Genomic DNA, 22,664 nt, shown 5'->3' with positions numbered 1-22,664 from the left:
TTAATATGTATACAATATTCTGTCTGTGTGTATGCTTGCAGGCCGGAAGAGGGCACCAGACCTCTTTACAGATGGTTGTGAGCCACCATGTGGTTGCCGGGAATTGAACTCAGGACCTTTGGAAGAGCAGGCAATGCTCTTAACCACTGAGCCATCTCTCCAGCCCCCTTGTCATAAATTATTAATTAAAATAGGAGATAGAGGTATAAATAACTCTTTGAAGTTCAGAATATGTCACCTTATTGTAAGCATTTTCGGTTACTATGTCAGGCTGAAGGGCATTTGGAAACAGTAGGTAAGGAAGGAGCCTTGGACCTTCCTGTTCCACTTAAATCAGGCCACAGAACTTCCCTGGAGAAAGACATCATAGCACAGGAGACCAGGCTGAAACAGCCACACAGAGGATCAAAATGACACCTCTCTTCTGCTAGCTTTCTGAGACAGCTCCTAGTCTCTGCTCCTCGGCTCACTGCCTACCAGAGCCTCTTCCTCTTGCTATGCAGTTTGTCTTGGGTTAAAAAGGTACAAGACACAGGGTACTTTGGGACCTACTTCCTTTCTACAGACTTCTCCTTTATATGTTAAAGATGAGGACATATGATTTCCTATTGTTAAAATAATAATTAGAATAAATACGATGTGGAGGATAGTCAGCGTGACCTGTTTTCTGCTCTCAAACTTGGCTGGTGATTTGCCGGAGATCCACTCTCTCCCTAGACTCCCTTACCTGGTCCCAGGGTGCACTGCTCTGCATTCTGGGAATCATTTGGCACAGAGCTGTTGCTTACAGCACACCCTGCTGATTTCTCTGCCCCTCTCCTGAACACTCATCCAAGCCATTTGTTTTTTCTCTATGGGCTTTACAGCAGTGCAGCGTGCATGGGAAGTGTCTAAGATTCACTTGTTGAATTATTCAATTCTAAGAGGTATAGAAATCCCATTTTTAGAAAACATAGAGTTTTTCACTTGGTGATTTTTATAAAACCTTTCTCACTAGTCTGTCGTGGACAGGTGGTGAGTGCCTCCTCTAGCCCCAGACTGCCCAGCTGCACCAGCCACCACCTAACTGGCACCCTTCCATTCTTCCGGGAAGACAAACCCATAGTTTACTGTGCATCCAAGTGTGGATTTCCAGCTGTTTCTAGGTAGTCCAGAGGATGCCCCACATATGTCCATATTCAAAATACTTGGCGGGCATAAAAAGGGAGAGCCTGGAAAGGGACTGGCTGGGTGAAATGCGGAACTATGGAGTGAGGGTGGAAGACCCGTGTGCAGATGTGGGCCAGTGTCTCTGGGCTCAGCCAGGAGCTCTGGATGGAGCAGGCGTGCACCAGAGCGGAGGACTGTGCCATCGCTGGCTTCCCAGTCAGAGGAATGCCTTCTCCGTCCCCGAGGAAGCAAAACTTCCCTTCAGAAATCAGTTACCCCCCAGTCTCCAGAACTTGAGAATCTCAGGATTCCTTTGAATCCTTTGAAATATAAGTAAATACTCTACTAAACTACACTGGCCATTGAGACAGTTTCCTGACAGAACCATGGCTAGTGCCTGTAGAATTTAGCCACAGAGATCAGATAGCAATTAGTTATTACATCTCACTCTTCTTCACGACAGTTTTTACAGTGCCTGCTGTGGACCTGCCTTGCTCTCGGGGTGCTGAGAACAGAAGGACGTTAGCAAAAAGCTGAAGGCTGGGGGTACCAAGTTAATGCATAAACACAATGTAAAAGGTGAGGCGGGTTCGGGAGGCTCACCCCAGCTGGATATCGGTGAAGATGCTCCTCTCCCGGTGTGCATCCCCGCTGCCCACAGCTGCCTGGCCCGCAGTAGGCAACAACCTCCCTGGGTCCTGCAGGGTGCTGCGGACTGAGCTTCGGGGCCAGGAAGAGCGGGCGGCTCTGCTTTGCGCGCCCAGAGGCCGAGCCTGGGTCACGCGCACGGTCTCTTCCAGCAGGCTGCCTGCGCTGTGGCTGGTGCCTGGTGGATGGGGAGGCATCGTGGGGTTGAGTGGACCATTGTCGAAGACAGCATCGCTGAACGACCCGCTCACGGGTGGCCTGCGGACGGTGCCCGCCTGGCGAAGGCTCAGGATCTCTGAGCGCGCATAGCGTGGCAGGGTAAGGCGCCCACCGGGCACCTGGCCCTGGCTCCGCCAGGCAAACTGGTATTCACTGTGGGCATAGCGAGTCCTTTCCGGGCTGCTATTTGGGGAAATCTCAAGTCTCCGCAGAGGCTGCCTCCAGGACCTCTCCTCCACTGACTTCTGGGAACTGTATTGTGCTGTCCCTCTCCCCCAGCGACTTCCGTAAGTGGCACTCATTCCAGACTGCAGGAGAGAAATAAAATTTAAGTGAAGTGTAATCTTGGAATTACAATTTAACAAGTTGATTTTCTTGAATAAGACGGAAGTCAGTCCCTTTGAATAATAAGTCAGTTCCTTTGGGTTGTCTTGAGTCATATTTATTTGTACTTAGGATTTAATATCATCTAAACTTTTAAAGTCCCAGTTTTCCATAATGTCCACACAACTTTTCTCAAAATCTGGGAAATGAGATGGACCACTTTAGAAGATAACCCTCCCAGACCAAAAAAAAAAAAACCCACAAAGTCTGAAATGGTGTTCCTGACAATCTAATCAGTACGTCCTCTGGTGTCCCCACCTTGAGCATGTCATAGTCCCTGGTGACAGGTGATCGCCTTCCAACAAAGTCATTCTCAACCAAGTGCAGTTTGTAGACATACTCAGGGACACTGCTGGTTCGGTGAAGATTCCCTGAAATTAAGACGATATGAAGATAATTTAGAATATAAATGTACCAATCGACAATTACTGAATGCATGACAAGCATCTAAGTTTATATCAGGTGTTTCTAAATGCTGGTTGGAAGTTGTCATTTGGAAATGACAAATGATCAAAGGTTATCAAAACATTTGCTGGGTGTTTCCAAGTGCCAGGAAGTGCAGGCTTGCAATGCTGAAGTCCTGATCTCTCTCTTTCTGAGTAGGGACAGCCGAAATGAAATCAAGCAAACTATAAAAGCCAACCAAACAAAAAACCCCATACCAAACAAGAAACCATGGAAAGTCCAAACCAGTATAAATCAGAGAGTTTCATGAAAATCCAACACTGTTGCAATGCGGACAATTTCTGTGAATCGCTGTTTGGCTCAGATACTCAGCTCAGTACTAGAAAGCTGGGTTTCAAAGGCCAACGGTAGTTCTGCTCCCAGAGTAGGAGCTCAGGAATTCTTTGCTGCTCCGAAGGCACTGGCAATGAATACATTCAAGCGCTACTAGATAAGGGAGCCTGTGTAAACAGGCGGTGGGGTCAGTGTAGTCAAAGAGAACAAACACGTACCAACCAGTCTAAGGCCAGGTTAAGGTGTTGGCAAGGTAGTCTGTCTCTTCTACAAGGACTGTGCCTGTGGAATCAGGACACCAGCCAAGTAGCCCACAGACACTTCAGGGGAAGCCAGGCTCTGTGCTCAGTGATGCGTGTCTTCCTCATCTCTGAGGAATGTGGGGTGAAGAAGGTGTCCCTCTTCTGTCTCTTTGGCCTTTTCTTGGTAGCTGTTTTGTAATCTCTCAAAGAAAAAAAAAAGACTTCTAAAATCTTAGTAATGTCTTTTTCTATTTTTTATTTTTGTCACACAGCATTCTTTTACGTGAAGAAGAAAGACACTCAACTGTCCTGAGATTTCAGATCCTCCAGGGAGCTGCTGAGGACAACAGAACACAGCAGTCCCTTTTATGTGACGGAAATGATCACCGCACTGCCTAACAACGTGTTCAAATGTTACACTTTCAAGAGACTAATAATACAGTCACAGGTTACTCAGAGGAGAATGAAGCTTGTTACCAGAAGCCAAACAGTGTGAATCCATTTGAATTACACACTTGCATCTATTTCCTGATGCCAAGCATTTCACCTAGTTCCTGAGGGGAGACATCTGCAGACTTGTAAGTATCGTTTTCAAGACACTTGAAGTATTGGTTAGCCAGAAATCCTGATTCTAGGAAGCCTGCATTTTCCATGAGGCCTGGCGAGGGTCATGCAGCAAGACAGGACAGGGTGAGCAGCTTCTTGCTCAGGGATTCACTGAAGCCTCTTGCCAGTGAAGGAGCAAGGACTCCAGCACACTCAGCACTTGTGAAAAGCCTCTCTGGAAAGGTCACTAGCAGGGAGAGGATGTGTCCTGCTGGCTTCTGGCTTTATCTTATCAGATCTATCCAGGGAATCTCTGGAGCCAGCCACTCAGTCAGTTATAAAAGGAGAAAAGGGTGGGGGTGGAGTGGGTAAAAGGTTTCTCAGCAACTTTTTGAGATAATAACTTCAGAGAGCCACAAAAATGGCAGATGGCTACAGCTACAGAGCCATGACTGTCCCTTGAGGAGCCTGACCTGTGCTTGGGTGTGGCTCGCTTCCTATCTCTATGCTTAGGCGGCTGTTATTACATCCGACCACCTCGCTTTCTCTCTTAGCCCTAATTCCCAGGATTGAAACCTTTTTTTTTTTTAAATAAAATCTCTAACTTTACTTCACATCTGGTATCCACGAATTTCTTTCTTTGGGTTCAAGCCACAAACATTAGTTTGCCTTGTATCAAGGTCCCTAACCCATTCTCAGGCTGCCGAGGCAGACCATGTGGAGCCGTGTCTCTGCCCCCTTACTGATGACACAGAGGTTCCTTAAGTTTTAGCTTCTAGAATCTGGACTGACAATGAAGGAAAAAAATTTCTTCAAGTTAGAAGAGGCTTACGGACTCATCTCTCAAGGGCCTGGTCTATCCTTACAATTATCCTCAACTCTGCACTCCTGCCTTTCCCTTCATTCCCTGGTCCAGTCCACACTGCAGACTACCAGGAGACAGGGCCTGCTGACCCAGGATCAGAGACCAGCTGTACAGACGCAGGGAAACACCAAGGCTTTGAGCCTTAAGGGTTTGAGGGAGATACAATAGAGAAAGCCTATATTCCTCCTATATCCAAACAGAAACTTCCTATAGAGGCCGTGATGGCCAAATAATTATTAATTAGCTGATGGAGAAGAAATCAGATTCTATTGCTATGATGAGACAGACACCATGACCAAAACAGCTTACGGAAAAAGGCATTTAATTGGAGGCTTGCTTGGATTCAGACAATGAGCCCATGACCATCATGGTGGGAAGCATGGACGCAGGTAGGCAGGCAGGCAGGCACTGGAGCAGTAGCTGAGAGCTCTCATCTTAACTGTAAGATGGAGGCAGAAAGGGGGGAAGACTGGCCAGGTGTGGGATATTGAAAACCTCAAAGTCCACTCCCAGTGGCACATCTCCTCCAGTAGGCTACACCTCCCTACCCTTCCCCCAAACACTTAAAACAACTAGGGCATTCAAATATTAACTTAAGGGGGCCATTCTCATTCAAACAATCACACCAGATTTACTGTTTTGTTTACAAAGTAACTTAGAGCTGGGTATGGCAGAACATGCACCCTGCTACTCAGAAGGCCGAGGTAGAAGAGCATTTGAAGTAATGACTTTAAGATAGTCAGAACAATATATGAGACTCTGCCTCAAAACACCACCCAAATACGTGACAAAACTACAGCAAATTAATTTTATCTTCCAGCAAAGAACTAAGAACAACAAATAAGCTATTGATTTGTTAAGCAATGTCATCGCCATTTCTATCTGCCACCCCTACCATCTGAAGTCGTTTTCTCGGGTGCTTTTAGGAACCACAGCTGGGAGGATTCATTTGGGATCTTAGCTGTCTATCATAGCTGCATTTTTCTTTAGACTCCACATAGAGATGGTATGACATGGGCATGATGGCATGTGTCTGCAGGGTAAACTGGGAGGATTATTTGAGTTAAGAATTTATAGCTCATTCTCGCTCATTCAGAAAAATCTCACTTCAAAAGAAAAAAAAAGAATCACGGTTGAGATATCAGTCTGAAGATGGAAGGCCTTTAATGAACTGCCTGAATTCTCTTAGGAATTGGGCATGGTGGCTCAAACCAGTAATCACAGTACTTGGAGGTAGAGGCAAAGACAGGCAGAGCTGTGAGCTTGAGGCCAGTCTGTCTACACAGAATGAGTTCATAGTCAGGTAGCACAAAAGACTGAAAACAAAGACACACAAGCATTTCTTTCTTTCTTTCTTTTTTTTTTTTATTGCAGAGCTGGCTACATCCCTGTAGCAATGTAGACACTGTCCCAACAGTTCCAGACAAGCAGGACGTGGAGCAAGGGTGTCTTTTCCAGTTCAGGGGTTAGAGGCTAGCTTGTGCAAAATGGCAAGAGTCCACTGAAACCTTCAGGTGGAAAAACAAACAATTAGAATTCCTCAGTATGATTTAAATAAGGAATCCCAAGCCATTATACCTCTTAGCTTTTCATTGGTTAGGGCCAACAGCTTCTTTCCCTACTGAGCCTAACTGCTCTTCCTTCTTAAAATATTCCTTAGATGACAAATGCATTTCCGCAGAAAATTTGCATTTTTATGTTTATACTTTGCTGAAACCTATGATTCACAATTATCAAATTCTTTAACTAGCACTCAAAATATCCATCTCCTCTGTGCGGTAGAAGAGAGGACTGGGGAAGGCCACAGACAAAGCGACACAACTGGACTGAGTTACCCAGGCAAAGAGAAAGGGGAGGAGGGAGCTGGGAAGGGGAGGAGTAAAAAGATAACTGTGTGTGTGTTTGGTGAGGGGTGGGGTGGTGGTGACAGGAATGAAGGGTGAGAAGTTACAGGCCTCACATCAGAGAACTTGGAATGCCACACAGAACACAGATTCTTCTCCCAGAGATAGCAGTGTGACCCAAGGTATTTAAGAAACAACCGACACTTGGTAGCTGCCTGGGAAATAGTGAGGCCAGATTTGAGCAGCCAGGGGTCCTTATCTCAAAGTGGACTTTTCCTTCTTGACATAAAGAATCGTATCTCATACTGCACTTCTAACAGGCCCGCAGCAGCCCGTGACAAGTTAAATGCTCATGAGTTATTCCGCTCAGACATCCAAAATAGCCTACCTACACAGACGAGGTCAGCACGCAATCCTGCAGGCTGACATCTGTCCCATGCTTCACCACAGTGAAGCCAAAACTGTGAGGTCAGTGGTCACACATGTCCTTGTCCTAGGTGGACGGCAGGTGCCCAACACCACTCTTCCTCCATTTCTGGGTGTGTGGTGAAGATGGGAAGCTACTCTCTACAAAAACATACAAGGCTCGTGCTGAGTGATCAGGAATCTGATATCCTGTTGAGGTTGATTCTATATTTGGGTAATATATATTTATTCTTTTCTTATTTGTATGACTTGTACGTTCACCTGTGGTCTTTTCGTTCTCTATGATAAAATCATTTTACCTATCAAGAAAAGTATTTATTAGTTTCTATCCTTCTATTTAAAAACTGGTAACCTGGGGGTTGGAGAGATGGCTCAGCAGTTAAGAGCATTGGTTGCTCTTCCAGAGGAGCTGGGTTCAATTCCCAGCATCCGCATGGCAGCTTACAACTGTCTGCAAGTCAAGTTCCAGGGATCTGACACCCTCACACTGACATACATGCAGACAAGCACCAAAGAACATAAAAATAAATAAACCTTTTAAAAAGTTTTTTTAAAAAATCTTAGAAAAAAAAAAGGCAATCTGGGGCTGAAGAGATGGCTCAGATGGCTGGCCTTTCTGAGGACCCACGTTTGGTTATCAGCAGCCTCATGGTAGTTCACAACTTTAACCTCAGTCTCAAAGAACCTGACGGCCCCTTCTGGCCTCCATGGGCACTGCACCCATCCACATGGTGCAGATTTTCATGCAGGCAAAATGTTCATACACATTAAAAAAAAAAAAAACTTAAAAAAAATCTTACAGGAGTCAGTAAATCAATGTGATACTCAGTCCACAGCTCCATATAATGCACACGTGTGAGATTCAGGACTCAAGGAAGTGATCAGTAAGCTTCTAGGGAGCAATGCATTTTCTTTGAAATTCTGAGAATAATAAAATTATAGAATTTGGTTATAATTACTCAGGCCAACTAACATTATTATACTTAAAGGTATGGCAGTAAGTATGTGCTTTCCTTTGATAGTAATGGTGACCTGTGTTTTTAAATGTGTAGATGTTTCTAAACATTTCTATTAAGGCCTACATGCTAAGCTGCCAATCAGATCTTTAAACACTTAAATTTGTAATTTCTAGTCCCATACCCATACAGTAGATTTAAAGGCATACAGTAGATTTATGTTCCTATTATAAAAGGACTTTATACACTGCCTAATCTTAATTTAGTCAGTTAAAGGGAAGAGGTTACTCAGATATAAAGATTAAAAAGTCTCTGAATTTGTGGTCTATATCCAATCTTGCTGATGCTATTTAGTTGTTCCTTCCCAAGAAGGAACATGGGACATGTGTAAACACATTTGGATACACACACAAAGTAGAGTTCTGCATTTATCTCAGAATTAAATAATTTGTCTATTTTCAAGATCATCTGAGCTGGAACCAAACTTTCTCACTGTAGGTCACATTAGTCAAGTCTGGGCTTTGAGTCCCATGATTTGTTATTAAGTTCCATATCAATATTAATGTTGAACCACCTGAAGATAAAATAAGCCATATTTTAATATGTGAGAAAAAAGTTTTAAAGTTGATATCTGGGGTAGTTTGAATAGGAATTGCCCTCGTAGACTTTTATGTCTGAGTGCCTGGCCCATAGGGAATGGCACTATTAGGAGGTGTGGCCTTGTTGGAGTAGAGTGGCCTTGGTGTAGGAAGTGTGCCACTGTGGAGGTGTGCTTTGAGGTCTCATCACTTTCAAGCTACACCCAGTGTGGCACAGTTGCTTCTGCTCCTGAGGATCTTAGCCCCTTCTCCAGCACCATGCCTGCCCACACGCCTCAATGCCCCGCACGACGATAAAGAACTAAACCTCTGAAACTGTACACAGGTCCCATTCAATGTTTTTCCTTATGGGTTGCCGCAGTCATGGTGTCTCTTCACAGCAATAGAAACCCTAACTAAGACGATATCCAAAAAGAAACTGTAAGAGGAGTCAACGAGTCACCAATAGCTAGAATGCTCAGTTGATTGGCCTTCGGTTCCCATGACTACAGCGCAGCTGGCCCAGGGTGACTATGACTGCGGCAAATGCTTTCCTTTAAGGTAATTCCTGCTCTAAAGAGCAGTGCGTTGTTTTAATCAGACTAGGTCCATTCTTACAGTTCCACCCGTTCTAAAGCATTTTTTTCCCAATTTCCAGCTCAGCATTTTACCTACAAAAGGATACGTTCTTCTCATTCTAGGGGTGAATCATTCTTTCTGACCACCATGTTGTTGGTATTCTGTTTTATTTAACAGATATAAAAAGTTTGTAAAAAACAAACAAACAAAAAACCTAAAAAACACAGAAACCCTTACATAAAACTGTTTTCCTGTACCAAATCTGCTAGGAGTGAATGAAAAAGCGTCCCATGGGCTCTATGAGGCTAACGTGGACGTCGCTACAGCTGGGGTGTGAAGGACACGCAGAAGAGCTTGACCCGGCTCTGCCAGGGCTTTCCCCATTCCTGTCCTTCTACCTAGTAACTGACTAATCCTCTCTCCATGAGTCATCCATGCAATGCCCTTTAGCAAAGGATTCTTACAGTGTAACACTTTCTGCTATTTTATCTTCAGACAGTTTACCATTGATTTTACATTAAAATTGAATTTCGACTCCAGTTTAAAAAATCATTAAGAGCTTTTATTTCCCTCTGTGAAAGGGCAAGTCTATTATTGGCAACTATCTATGACAGTTATGAAATAATCTCTCTTTGTGACAGCTCCCACTACTGCCTTTGTTTTAGGAACACGGTTTTATGCTATATAGCCCAGGCTTTCGTTGAACTCACAGAAATCCTCCTGCCTCAACTTCCTGAGTGCTGGGATCACAAGCATGAGCCCCCACACTTAGCTTTTGTTAACTGCACTGTTTGACATCCAGAATGAATTTGTCTTTCTCTCTCCAGAACCCACACTAATCGCCAGTACTGAAAGTAGCTGCACCAGGAAATCATAGAAGTAGACACGATGGGGGACATTTTTATGGTGGATTTTCAAAGATGAATTGGAATACTGTTCACTGTGTGTTATAAGCATTACACACCACAATTTAAAATTGTGGCACTCGAGAGAGAATAGCAATGTAATAAGTAAAATAGTGTTTTACAGTATAATACATTTCTCTTTGCCAATCTTAAAAGTTTCTATTTTGACTTTTTAAAATTTGATACAATATATGGCTATTTTATAACGCAGCCACCTACCTTTGAACCTGGCCCCACCTAGGCTGATAAAACTGACTTCTAAATATTCAGGAGTTTGAAATTATGCCAAAAGTCGGTGAGTGGTTCACAGTGGAAAAACAGCCGCTTGTAAGAAAGAGACGGAAGCTTAAAGAGCCTTACAAGGTATTAACTAAAATCTGCTACGTTTATCTCATCTCTTTCGACAGACTATCTGCTGCCTCATCCTTCCTGGTATGTCAACAATCCAGAATTCTCCTGAGCACTGGAGCTAAGAGCAGTAGCATCAGGGTCACTTTTCCCAGATCAGCCCTGTTCAGCCATGGCTTGTGTTTCAGCATAGAGACAGGATGCAAACAGAAGGAACTATAAAAACAGTGCAGCTACCCAGAGTCCCAAACCCTTCCAAAGTGCTGTCATTAAACATGAGAATCCCCTCGCGCTGCTGCTCCACAGCACATGGATGCTGGCTCCTTGAAGCTGACTTCTTCTCAAAGCAGGGGTCCCTTACCCGCGCCTAAGCTGCTTTTCTGTGTAGGCTGCCAAAGAGCTGCCCTTGTAATCAAAAATAGTTCAAGGGCTTTATTCCTTAGCTGGAAGAGCCACTCCCTGGAGCAGAGGCACCAAAGCTGTGCCTTTTGCTCTATCATAGCAACTCCATGAAATATTTGTGCTCCTCTATTCTGGAGTGGCACATCTCCAACTACCTCCCATGCACACTCGTAATGAACTTTTGAGATTCAAAAAATCCCAGTTTCGGTGTAGGATATCACAATTCCTCCGAAGAGATTTGCAAAATTATCTTCAACTTGGAGAAGTTAACGCCCTTGCTAGTCCCTGGGTGTGCTTATTGCTTTTGATTCAGGGCTCCAATCCTATGTGTATTTAACTCAGCACCCGAACAATGCCTTGCAAAAATAAACACATCAGTGGCCTGGGCTGAATTCACCGAACAGCTCCTGTATGGTTTGGAGAGAGCAGTTTGTGGTGCCTGGACCAAACATCCTACAACTGTTGATGGACACACACTTGACATGAATCGCCATATCTGTCTCATCTTCCTCTCAATGCCATCTAAGGATATAAGGAAACGGAATACGTGAGCTTGTAGACAACAGTCTGTCATGTTAGGTGCTTAGCAAACTCGGCTCTTGCTGCCTTCGGCTCCACAGGGACCCCGTCATTTTTGACTAGTTGATGCCTGCTTGCTCTTCTGGCCTTGCTACTCTAGGACAAGAACAGATCTTTAATATGCACTGTGTTCCCTGAACAGAGGAGGCTGCTTTAGTCCAGTCTAGCATTGGGCATGAGGGCATTCAGACTACAGTATGCAATGATACGCCTAGCCAAATACTGGCCTCACTATCCTAAAATCTCTAGCCAGACTCCTAACCCTAAATTTTGGGTCTTCTCCCCAGGGACTAAAGCAGTTCTTTCTTAGGTGACCCTTCTTATCCTCTCAGAACTTCCTCAGTTTTATTTAGAGGAAAATGGAAGGAGTCACAAGGAAGCGTGGGATTCGAATAATCTTTTTTTATGTTAGTAAGCAAAACAATGTTATAACCAAGGATCAGTCTAAAACTCCAGGTTTGGGTGTTTAAATACCAGCTCTGTCACTTTCTATCTGGAATCTGAGTGTTATTTATTTGCTTAGTTTCCTTATCTCCAAACTTGGATTTAAAAAAAAAAAAAAAGAAGAACCCCAGGTAGTTCTTGCCTGTAATCCTAACATGGGAGGCAAAGTCTGGAAGTTTGAGATTGCATCTCAAAACAGTAATAATAGAAAGGAAAAAACAAAACTAAAAAACTACTTTATTTAAAAAAGATAAAATGCAAACCACATAGCCTAATTAGAGGCATTACAGGCACTCAGTTACATGAACTTAGAATCATTAAACACCTCTTTACTTTTCAAGTATGCAAACATCAACCGCCTTAACCTTTACACAAACCGAAGAGTACAGCTTCCCAGACTGGTGTTTGAAATCCACTGGCTGGCGCGTGAGTATTATTACTCCTAATAGGAAGCACATTCGCTAGAGCTTGTGATGATCTTTCTGATCAACCGCACTTCTGTCAACTAATCTGTGCACTAGAGTTTGATTTTTTTTTCGGTGAGAGCAGTCCTGTACCCGCGCGCCCACGCATCTGTTGGTGCCCGTGCTGGTGTGTGGGTGTGAGGTGGGCAGGCGTGGCTGCCTTTAGCCCGGCCAAAGTCTCCTTCCTCCTTCATATCCTCTGGCAGGGAATTGGGGTTGTTCCCAGGCCCAAAGTCGACTTGCCCAATTTGTTCACGTCTGAGACCAAGCGCGGCAGATACTAAGTGGAGCGCTCTCAAGTACCTGGGTGAGGTAGCCCTGCCTTAATTTAGGGGATGTAGCAGCCGCAGGGCTTTCAAGGTTTCTTTCTAAAAATATTTATGAAGAGTCGTGAACTCTAAAACACCTAAATAAAAGCCAAAAGGAGCTGCCTTACAGAAGAACAATCGCGCACACCAAACGTCTGCATACCATTTCCAAGTGCTTTCGGAACCCGGGGGCACGGACCCGGATCGGGCGGCGAAGGGGGAAACCGACTGAATTCAGTAACAGTCAACGGGGTGATTAACACACGAATACGGTAGACCTGAACCGCGGGGAAGGAGAAAGAGCGTTTGTTTCCGCGGAGACGAGCGGCCGGCCAGGAGGCGCGGCGGGTCCTGAAAGGGACGGGGATCAACAGGTAGGTGGGCAAGCGGGCGGGAGCCGCGGGGCGCGCGTCGCGGGTGGGGCTCGACTCACCGCTGACCACCGAGCTCCTGCCCCGGCGGGCCAGAGTCTGCTGCACCTGCTCCTGGATCCGCTGGCTCCGGACCGCCGTGTCGCCACGGCCGCTGCTGCCCACCAGCCTCAGCCTGGCCTCGGAGGGCAGGGCCAGGCTGGAGCTGTCCAGGTGTCCCAGGATCTGCTGGCCCAGCACCGTCCGGATGTAGCCACACTCGGCCAGGGAGCCCGGGACCGCCATCGCGTCGGCGAGGTGACCGGCGAGCGACTGCCAGGACCTGCGGCCGCCAGAGCCCCAGAGGCGTGGGGGACCCGCCGCAAGCCCCGCCCCGCCCCGCCCCGCCCCGGACCCGGGCCCGCAGGGGGCAGGGGCGTGGCTCCGGCAAAGCAGGCGCACTCAGCCTGGGGCGAGCACGTCCTCCGAGGTCCCACGTACTCAGCGCTCGGCTCGCGAAGGATTGTGGGAGGAGCTGCCCTCAGGACAGGTGCAGCTGGGAACCTCGCCTCGTGGCGCGAGTAGCACGTCCAGTTAATTAGGCTCAGTCACTCTGTTCCAAATGCTCACTGACGATGAAAGGTGTATGAAAGAAAAAGTCGTCAAAAAGTCTTTTTTTATCCTTAGTGCAACTCCAGTACGACGCGCTTTTTCGCACAGATGGAGTCCCAGAAACATATGTTCTTCCTCAGTGAAAGCCTCGGCTCGCTCTTGCAAATACACAAATTGTACCCAGTGCGCTCTTGTCCACCCACTTCCTTTCTGAGGAACATGCCCACACAGAGAAACTCCAATAAGAGGCTCAGCGAGGAGATGACTTTTAATATGCTTTTTAATAGCCCTTGTAACGTTGAGTAAGTGCTCTTTATGACAGGCTCTTTGTAGGGGAACCCAGGGAAGAGGCCTCTGACAGTAAATCTTCCACAACTTGAGTTTATCATGCTATTAATTATGCTTCAAATGCAGTTGAGGAGTGAGAACTTAAGAGCTACGCGCACCAGAAGGGTCCTTGACCTTAAAGTTGTTAACAACCGACGCCACTCCTCCTATACTGGTACTTAGGCTTGGGAGGGGAAAAGAACACCTTCGGTGTTTGACACTGAGCGAGGTCTTCCCTTTGGTTGCTTGGGTTTGTATCTTTGTTGGAACGCTAGAGAACACAGCCGCTCTCCTCCCCGGGTTCCTAACCTCACGATTCAGGTCCAGGTGTGCGGCTTCCTGTTTGACGTCAAGGGAGCGAAGAGGGAATGCGGGAGTAGTCACCCTTCTCCCACAGGCCTCGTGGTCGAAGGTCATGCACAAGGGACAGGGGAAGTGGGAGCTATGAGGACAGCGGGTCTTGGAAACAATCAGGCCAGTCTTTAGGTAAACGACTCCTGTAAAAGCTCGGTGCAAATGTGCAATCGCGATGCTGAGATTTTACCGAAAGCAAAGAAGTCAAGAATGAGTTTGGAGATTATAAAGGTTAAATTACAGCAGTCAATCCCATCGCCTGCCTCTTTTAAACCCACCCATCTTCCGCTCCTTCCTCCTAGCTCCTCCTGAAAGTCCCAGGTCTGTTGCTTTAAAAGATGACTCTCCTACAGGGCCAGTGGGCACATTCCCTGACTTTTGTACCTGGAGAAGTGCGACTTAGAAGAGCCCTCTTCAGCTGGGGACTGGCATGTCATTTCTCTCATTTACCTTAGGAAATGGAACTTCACTTTTCTGTTTCCTTCTGTATCACTTTTGAAAAGTGCTGTTGTAATTGTTGGAACGCTATTATGTGCGCTCCAGTAAACGAGGACATCTTGATTGGTAACTAGATGACTCGATAAGAGAAAGGCGATAGTTTGTAAGTGAAGGATATAGTATTCAATGCTAGCCTAACCTTTACAAGTCCTGTGCCATGAGCCATGGTATGTAGATTTTCACACCTCAGTTCTCCTGTCTGCAAACCAGAACGACAAATGTACCTACACATAGTGTTGCTATGATCCGTACACCAAGACTGTACAGAGGAAATGTTCAATGGCCCTTAGAAGTCCATTCTGGATTCTCTGACTTTCTACAAAGCTCTGTCATAGATCACTATCTTACTTAAGTGTACAGCTTTCATAAACACTCATGCATGAGCCTCAGTATGTGCATGACTGTGCACTCATGTGTGTGTGTGTGTGTGCGTGCATGCATGCGTGCACACACACATACACACACACACACCATTCACCATTCCTCTTCTCTGCATATTTTCCCCATAGCTCTTATCTTCATCATGTGTTCTGGTGATTTGAACCAAAATGTCTCCAATTGTCTGGTCTGGTTAGTGGAACTATTTGGGAAGATTTAGGAGATGTGGACTTACCAAAGGAGATGTGTCCCTGGGCGTGGGCTTTGGGGTTTCAAAAGCCTACACCTAGCCCTCTCTCTCTCTCTCTCTCTCTCTCTCTCTCTCTCTCTCTCTCTCTCTCTGTCTGCAACTTGTGGATCAGATGTGATCTGCTTCTCCAGAGCCAAGCCTGCCTACCTGTTGGCATGCCTCCTGCCATGATGATTATGGACTAATCTTCTGAAACTGTATGCAAACCCCCAATTAAATGCTTTCTTTACAAGGTGCCTTGCTCACAGTGTCTCCTCACAGCAATAGAACAGTGACTGAGACAGAGGTACTTTATGTTTTCCTTGTTAATTGATTCCTTACTAGAATATAAGTTCCAAAAAAAAAAAAAAAACCAGCGCACACTTTCTTATGTCCATTGCTATTCTTCAGGACCAAGGAAGCAGGTCTACATGGAACTAATGGGTCAGGCAAAAGTGCATGCAGTGCTTTACATATTGAGCACACAAAATCGTTAATGTCATTGGTTATGTTTTCAAACTCTTGTAGTAACTTGCTACATAAAGTCACATAAATATTAGTGCAACTCATTAGCTCTTAAAGGCTAAAAAAAATAAAGTAAATCAAGGTAAAGTTTTTAGGTTTGAGCTCACAGAACTTAGGGATTCAGGAAAACTGTCTCCTTGAAACTAGGACAAGCACACAAGCTTCTGAGAGCAGCTTTGGAAGGGAAAACCCACTGTAGGAACACTAGCTTAAAGACGGGGAGAGGAAGTTTCCAGACTCGGGCACAATGAACCCAACTGTATTGTAGATGTGTCTATATCCTAGCAAAGTGTAGGCCTGGCCCTATTTTCTGGGAAAAAAAAAAGTCCATTGACTTCCTAAATCATGACCAAGTGCTGAGATAACTGTCGAAGGCAGCTTCTTCCCAGCAAAGTGAAACATGGAAACCAAATGCTAGGCACCCTTTATGGTACCTGGCTGTTCTATGATCTTCACACTACCTTTTAGTGTGAAGGTTCACTTTCGAAAACTTCTCTTTTTCTCTTTATTTTCAACAAAATATAATTTTTAAGAAGTAATTCTCAGAATGTTAAAGCAAAATGTGATGGGTAGCCCAATAATCAGATCCAGTCCTGTCCTGTATTGGTTTTTGTCAACTTGACACAAGCTAGAGTTACCTAGGAAGGAGTACCTCAGTTGAGGAAATGCCTCTGTCAGATTGTCTGCAGGCAATTTTCTTGGTCAGTCCTTGTGGGAGGGCCCAGACCACTGTGGGTGGGGCTGTCCCTGGGCAGTTGCTCCTAAGCAGGATAAGAAGGCAGGCTGAGCAAGCCAGTAGGCAGCTTTCCGCCTTAGGTTTTGCTCCAGTTCCTACCTCAGGGTTCCTGCCTGAGTTCATGTCCCGACTTCCTGTGAGATAAAATAAACCCTTTCCTCCCCAAGTTGCTTTTATTGCAGCAATAGAAACCGAACTAGGATAAGTCCCTTTTGCTGTGATCCTGCGATAAGAATCCAGGAACTCTTGAGTTTTCACTTCCATTTTAATTTGGCTTACACCTGATTTACTTACTATATTCATTTTTCTAAAACAAACAAACAAACAAACGACAGGATGTTTAATCCAAGTTCATTTTAAACTAGCTATGTAGCCAGGAAGGACTGTGGTACTGAGGACCAACCCACTACCTTAAACAGGCTGTCAACTAAACTACATTCCAAGCCCATGATTGAGATACACAGTATCTACATGAAGTACTTATCTGTCACTGTTTCCAATTATATAGTTAGGTTTCCTCAAAGTGATTTTATTATTTATTTAATAAAATGTAAGATTTATTAATTAATAATTATTTTTGTTAACCATATGCAAATTCTTTTGTGGAAAATTAGGGTATATTTAAAAATCCAGAAAGTTATTTGAAAACTAAATATATCATTTATGTGGGTGTGTATGTGTGCAGATGTATGTGCAAGTGTTCATTGTATACATGTGTATGTGGAGGTCAGAGTTCATCATGAGGGGTCTTTCTTAATCCATTCCACTTTATTGTTTAGGACATGCTCTCTCACTGTACCTGGAACCCCCCTGAGTGGACCGACTGGTCAGCGAGTCCTAGGGGTTGATTGCGCTGTTTCTGCTTCCTGCAGTACTGGATTGCAGACATACACTTATCATCTTTTTAAGACTTCAAATATTTCTCCAGTCATGACTCACAGGCTTGTATAAGCAGAATATGTGAGTTCAAATAACTTTTTTTCCGGACAGCTGACCACAGTTACTGCAGTGAGGGTGTCAGATCCTTGGCCTGATGACCAGAAGCTGAATGGAGAAGGCAATGTGGTTGGAATCATGATTTATGTTTGTTCTCTATAACCTAACAACCATGCTTGCAGATGTCAATATATTCTAAGGCACTTGTGAGGCTCCCTTTGGCTATCAGATTATTAAAGAAAAAAAAAGATAATGACCAAAGAAATTGGAATACCCCACCCCCACCAAGAGTCTATATTGGGAATGGAAGGCCAAAACCTGATGCTGGGCACAGGAGACACTTGTCTGCTGGAAAAAGATTTCCCATCGTTCTGAAAGTTTGTCCTGCCTCATTCAGGGATGGGCACGAACACCCCTTGGCCCTGACTGCTTGGTTATTTTGCCTCTTCTCCTGCTTTGTGTTTGAAATTCAGTCTCATATCAGGTGGGGCCACTGGGTGTGTGAATAGAATTTCTCCACTTCCCACTTTCACTTTTCTTTGACTTGACATATTGAGGATGAGTAGTCAAGTCTGTTTTGTTAGGGCTGTCGGGCTCTGACCTTAGCAACTCCAGTAACACAAGCACAGAGATAACTAGTATTGTTCCATAAATAGTAGACCCAGTGGAACCTCTCTCCTGAAGGCAGCTTGTTAATTTGCCTGAGGTTTAGGTGACCTAAGGTTTCTGGAGAAGGCAGACTAGTCTGAAATAAAATGCCAGAATAACTCTCATGGCTACAAAAGAAAAATATCTGTTGACCTTTAAGTTTATGAAGTGACAGAGAAATTCATAAACTTATGAGTGGTAGTGGTCACATTTCTAACTTTATTTTTATGACCTCAGTTTCATGTATTCTTTTAAAAATACTGTAAAAATATATTTTTAATTGTTTGGAAGATACTAATTGACTTAAGTATAAGTACATATTTATAATTGAACTATTTGTATTTTAAATCTGTCTTCTCTTTTTATATACACATCATTACTTCCTTAAAATTACAAATATGGTAGTGTATTTAGAAAAAAATGCTAAAACTCAGGTTTTCAAAGTTCCAACCTTTACCACCTTTTTATTCTTTTAAAGATGTAAAATATCATCCTAAAGTGGTGGAGGGATTACCATTGCTTCCAAAAGGTAGGACAAAAGAAAGACTCTCCCTCCTAAGGGAGAGATCACTATGGTGTTCCAAAAGAATACATGCAGAAATGGTAAGAAATATGATGGCCACTGAGGTGGAATAATGAGACAAAGAAAATGGCATATGAAGGGAAAGGAAAGGGAAAGAAGTCTCTCACCCTGGAGTCTAGTGATGTCTCTTCTAGTTGAGAAGCAAGATTTACCCCACAAATAGCATTTTCTGTCAAGATTGTGGGCATAGAGATAGTGCTTGTTTCATGGATAGATACTTTATGTTATGACAGATTGAACCGAGTTGTTTTAGGCAGGGTTGTGGAAGGACTGTGGAATTTTATGCAGTAAAGGCCATTGAAAGTCCCAGTGCTTGCTGAGCTCTTCTGAAGAAGCTTGGAAGATAAGAATGTTGAGGGCGAAGCAGAGATGGAGGCCTAGCTTAGAGGCAAAGCAGAGATTGGAGGCCTAGCTTAGACCAAAGCAGAGATGGAGGCCTAGCTTAGACCAAAGCAGAGATGGAGGCCTAGCTTAGAGGCAAAGCAGAGATGGAGGCTGACGTTTTAGAGGGAAGTTTAAAATTTCGATCTGGACTTTCTGTTACTTTGAATTAAGAGTCAAATCTTCAGCTGGGGCTGAAGAATCAGCAGTGATTAACCGCTGTGGGATAATGCTCTTGTACACTGTAGAGATTTGTCACTCGTATTAGTTTAATAAAACACTGATTGTCTAGTAGCCAGAGCAAATAGACTAAGAGAATTCTGGGAAGAGGGAAGGCAGAGAGGAGAGCAGCCGAGGCTTGGCACTTTGAGAAGCCAGGGGAGGCCGTTGGTGAAGGGGCAGCCTCAGTTGGCAGTTGAAGGCTCAGGAGTGAAGGGGTCATACAAAGAAGTTGAGGCTTGGCACCATAAAGAGAGCCCTGGAGATGCTATTGGTGAAAATGCCACATGGCTGCAGCAGAAGAACCGGATTATGGATATTCCAGTACCATGGGACCAAGAACAACAGCAGCAGTGGACTGGAGCCAGAGCCTAGAGGACAAAATGTGTGTTACAGAGAGCACAGCCAGAAAATGACCAAACACATCGGAGGAATCCTGTTGTGGAATACTACTTTAACTATGCAAAGGTATGTTACATGTTTATGCTGCATTTGTTTAATAATGTAAAGATGTGTGGGTTTGCCTGCCTTAAACATCTGGTCGCTCTAATAAAAAACTACATGGCCAATAGCTAGGCAATAGAAAGATAGGACAGAGAGAATAAGTAGGAAGAGGAATCTAGATTGGAGAAGAGAGAGAACAAAGGAGGAAGAGAGGGAGATGCCCGGGGACAGCCAGCAAGGCAGCCACCAGACAGCAGATACACAGAATGAAAAAAGGTAGAAAAAAAAAAGTCCCAAGGCAAAAACGTAGATGAAGAGAAACAGGTTAAAACAAGTTATAAGAGCTATCAAGAAATGAACCTAAGCTAAGGCTAAGCATTCATAACTAATAGTAAGTCTCCGTGTTATGATTTGGGACATGGTTGGTGGCCCAAAAGAAAGCCTGCTACATTTGGCATACAGAGAACACTTGAGTAGAAACAACAAGCTAGGTAAAACCTCTGCCGCAGTGTGGACACCAACTTCCCAGAGCTGGGACAATTAAATACAGGTCCCACTTAAACAGGCTTAAGGACTGTTTAAGGCCTGAGGAGTGGGTGGAGCCAGCTGCCAAAGTCACAGCAGAAGACCTAAATGCTGCTTAGCAGATTATTGTTTGACTCATGTGGTCAGATAAGGCTGGAGACATGTAGTAAAGACAGGTCCAGATGGAAAAAAAAAACTCTAAATAGGTGATAGTATGTTTAAAAAATATAGGCTTAAGAGAGAAAATAAATTTGTTAAGACAGTCATAGAAAAAATAGTTTAAAATTAATAAAGTAAAATCTTTAAAGAAAGAGTAAAGTAATATAAAGGTGAAAAGGCATGTAAAGATGAGAAATGCACATGGAGTCTGGATCCTGTATGATGTTGTGTCGACTTTGAATGCCCATGAGCGAATGACAGCTGCCATCTGCCAAGAGACATGGGACTACTGAATTAAACCAGCCTAGATACTTTAGGTATGCCTTAACTTTAAAATGGAATTTTAAAAACGTATTGCATTGGGGGTATGTTTTTTTTTTTTTTTAGAACAACTCAGCAAAATAAAATTCCGGTTTATTGTTGGACATTGTTTCACACATACATCAAACAGGCCAAAAAAAAATAAACAGCAACTTCATAGACAAAAAAAAGGAAGAAAAAAAAGGAAACCTTTATCTTTGGCCTTTTTAACCATCTCATACAAACCAACTACTTGATGTGGGAGTGTCATATATCAATCTGTTGATTTCATTGGTTAATTAAAGAAACTGCTTGGCTGGCCTCATAGGTTAAAGTAAACAGAATAGAATTCTGGGCGGAAGAGGAAGTGAGGTCAGACTCTGCTCTGCTCCCGGAGAGACCCGACAACTCTGCTCTCTGGAGCAGAGACACCATGATGGACGGAGGCTAGAATCTTCCCGGTAAGCACACCTTGGGGTGCTTACATGCATTATTAGAAATGGGCTAGTCCAGGTGCGAGAATTACCCTGTAAGGGTTAGAGTTCATGGGCCAAGCAGTTCTTAAATGAATACAGTTTGTGTGCTGTTATTTCGGGCATGAGCTAGCCAAGCGGCCGGGGTGTTGGGGACGCAGCCCCACCGCTCCTATTTCAACAACTACTTATAGTACAGCTAGGTACATACACAAAAAAAGTTACTGGAATGCTCGGAATAAGATTGTTTTTTTTTGTTGTTGTTGTCATTTTTGTTTTTTTACAAGGTTTTTTTTTTCTCCTTTGAGATTATAATGAACATGGTCACACCACAAGTAAGGTCAGAAGTAGGACAGAGAACGCTCTGAAGGCTGGTCTGGTCACCCGTCATCATCAAAAATGGCTGACCCCTAACAATATGTACAAAAATATAAAATGTAAATAAAAAATACAAACAAATTTTCCTTTTAAAGTATTTTTAAGAAAAAAAGCAGGGCCTTGGAAGTTTTGGTTTTTTTTTCCTCCCCTGTTGCAAATTCATGTTGTGGTTTTGGTGGGTTGATGAAGAACGCATGTCATCTGTGGGTGGCACTGCCCGCTGTGGTGACCACGTTTAAATTCTGAGACGGGAAGTGGAGGGTGAACAGGTGACGGCGGCCTTAGTTTTAGCTTTTCCTTTGCTGTCCAGTCATCCTCGTCAGTCTTCTGCTTCTTGGTGTCAACATCATCATCCTCATCGTCTTCAGCTATCCGCTTGCCCGTAGGAGCCTCAGCTTCCTCATCTTCATCTCCATCCTCTTCCTCACCGTCACCTTCTTCCTCCTCCTCCTCTTCCTCCCCACCTTCTTCCTCTTCTTCATCTACCTCATTGTCGGCCTCCTGCTCCCCATTTTCCTCATTAGCATTGCCATTGGCAGGTGCGTCTCTTCCATTCTCTGCCTCCTCCACAACTTCCTTCTTCTCCTTCAAGTCCTTGGTGGTGATCTCGGAGCTGGTGTCCACGGCCGCGTCTGACATGGTGGGGCACGCCGGTGATCCGCTGCAGCGAGGGCGAGAGGAATCGAGTTCGAGGACTCTGGCGAGAGAGCTGCCGGAGTCCGCCGCGGAGGAGGAGGAGGCGGCGGGCGGGCGGCGAAGGCGGCTGCAGCGAGCGCCGAGCAGCACCGGGAACACTGCTTTTCAGAGCAGCCAGTGGGGGATGGGGGTATGTTTTTATTTCCACAGAAAACAAACAACTGTAGATTCCTTCAAGGTTAACAGAGATCAAATGTGATGGACGCAACCTCCTGAAAATCTTGGCTACAGGTATAAAGAAATAAACCAAGAAAAACTACAAGCAGGTGGCATTTATATTGATCCCTTT

The 22,664-nt window shown here is 44.5% G+C and overlaps 2 protein-coding genes across 3 annotated transcripts in view; both read right to left on the bottom strand.

Moving 5' to 3' along the window:
- Positions 1-22,664, bottom strand: part of Pkp2 (plakophilin 2) — an 83,573-nt gene that overhangs the window by 43,290 nt on the left and 17,619 nt on the right. Inside the window, exons 1-3 of one of the 2 annotated variants that reach the window (XM_050125117.1) lie at positions 13,058-13,434; positions 2,659-2,771; positions 1,753-2,324 (exon numbers count right to left, since the gene is read on the bottom strand). In XM_050125117.1, coding sequence (XP_049981074.1) covers positions 1,753-2,324; positions 2,659-2,771; positions 13,058-13,280 — 908 coding nt within the window. In that variant the 5' untranslated portion in view covers positions 13,281-13,434. Of the gene's footprint in view, positions 1-1,752; positions 2,325-2,658; positions 2,772-13,057; positions 13,435-22,664 lie in introns of those variants that run through there. The other variant, XM_050125119.1, reaches the window with a different exon arrangement.
- Positions 20,927-22,461, bottom strand: LOC126490293 (prothymosin alpha-like). Its single transcript, XM_050125133.1, has one exon. The coding sequence runs from the start codon at positions 22,316-22,318 to the stop codon at positions 21,839-21,841; it is 480 nt and encodes a 159-aa protein (XP_049981090.1). The 5' UTR covers positions 22,319-22,461; the 3' UTR covers positions 20,927-21,838.

The sequence above is a fragment of the Alexandromys fortis genome, unplaced genomic scaffold (genome assembly GCF_014885135.2).
Source record: "Alexandromys fortis isolate MF-2015 unplaced genomic scaffold, M_Fortis_MF-2015_v1.1 scaffold_239, whole genome shotgun sequence".
Taxonomy (NCBI): domain Eukaryota; kingdom Metazoa; phylum Chordata; class Mammalia; order Rodentia; family Cricetidae; genus Alexandromys; species Alexandromys fortis.
Note: the sequence above shows the minus strand (reverse complement) of the source record. Positions and strands in the feature narration are given on the sequence as shown.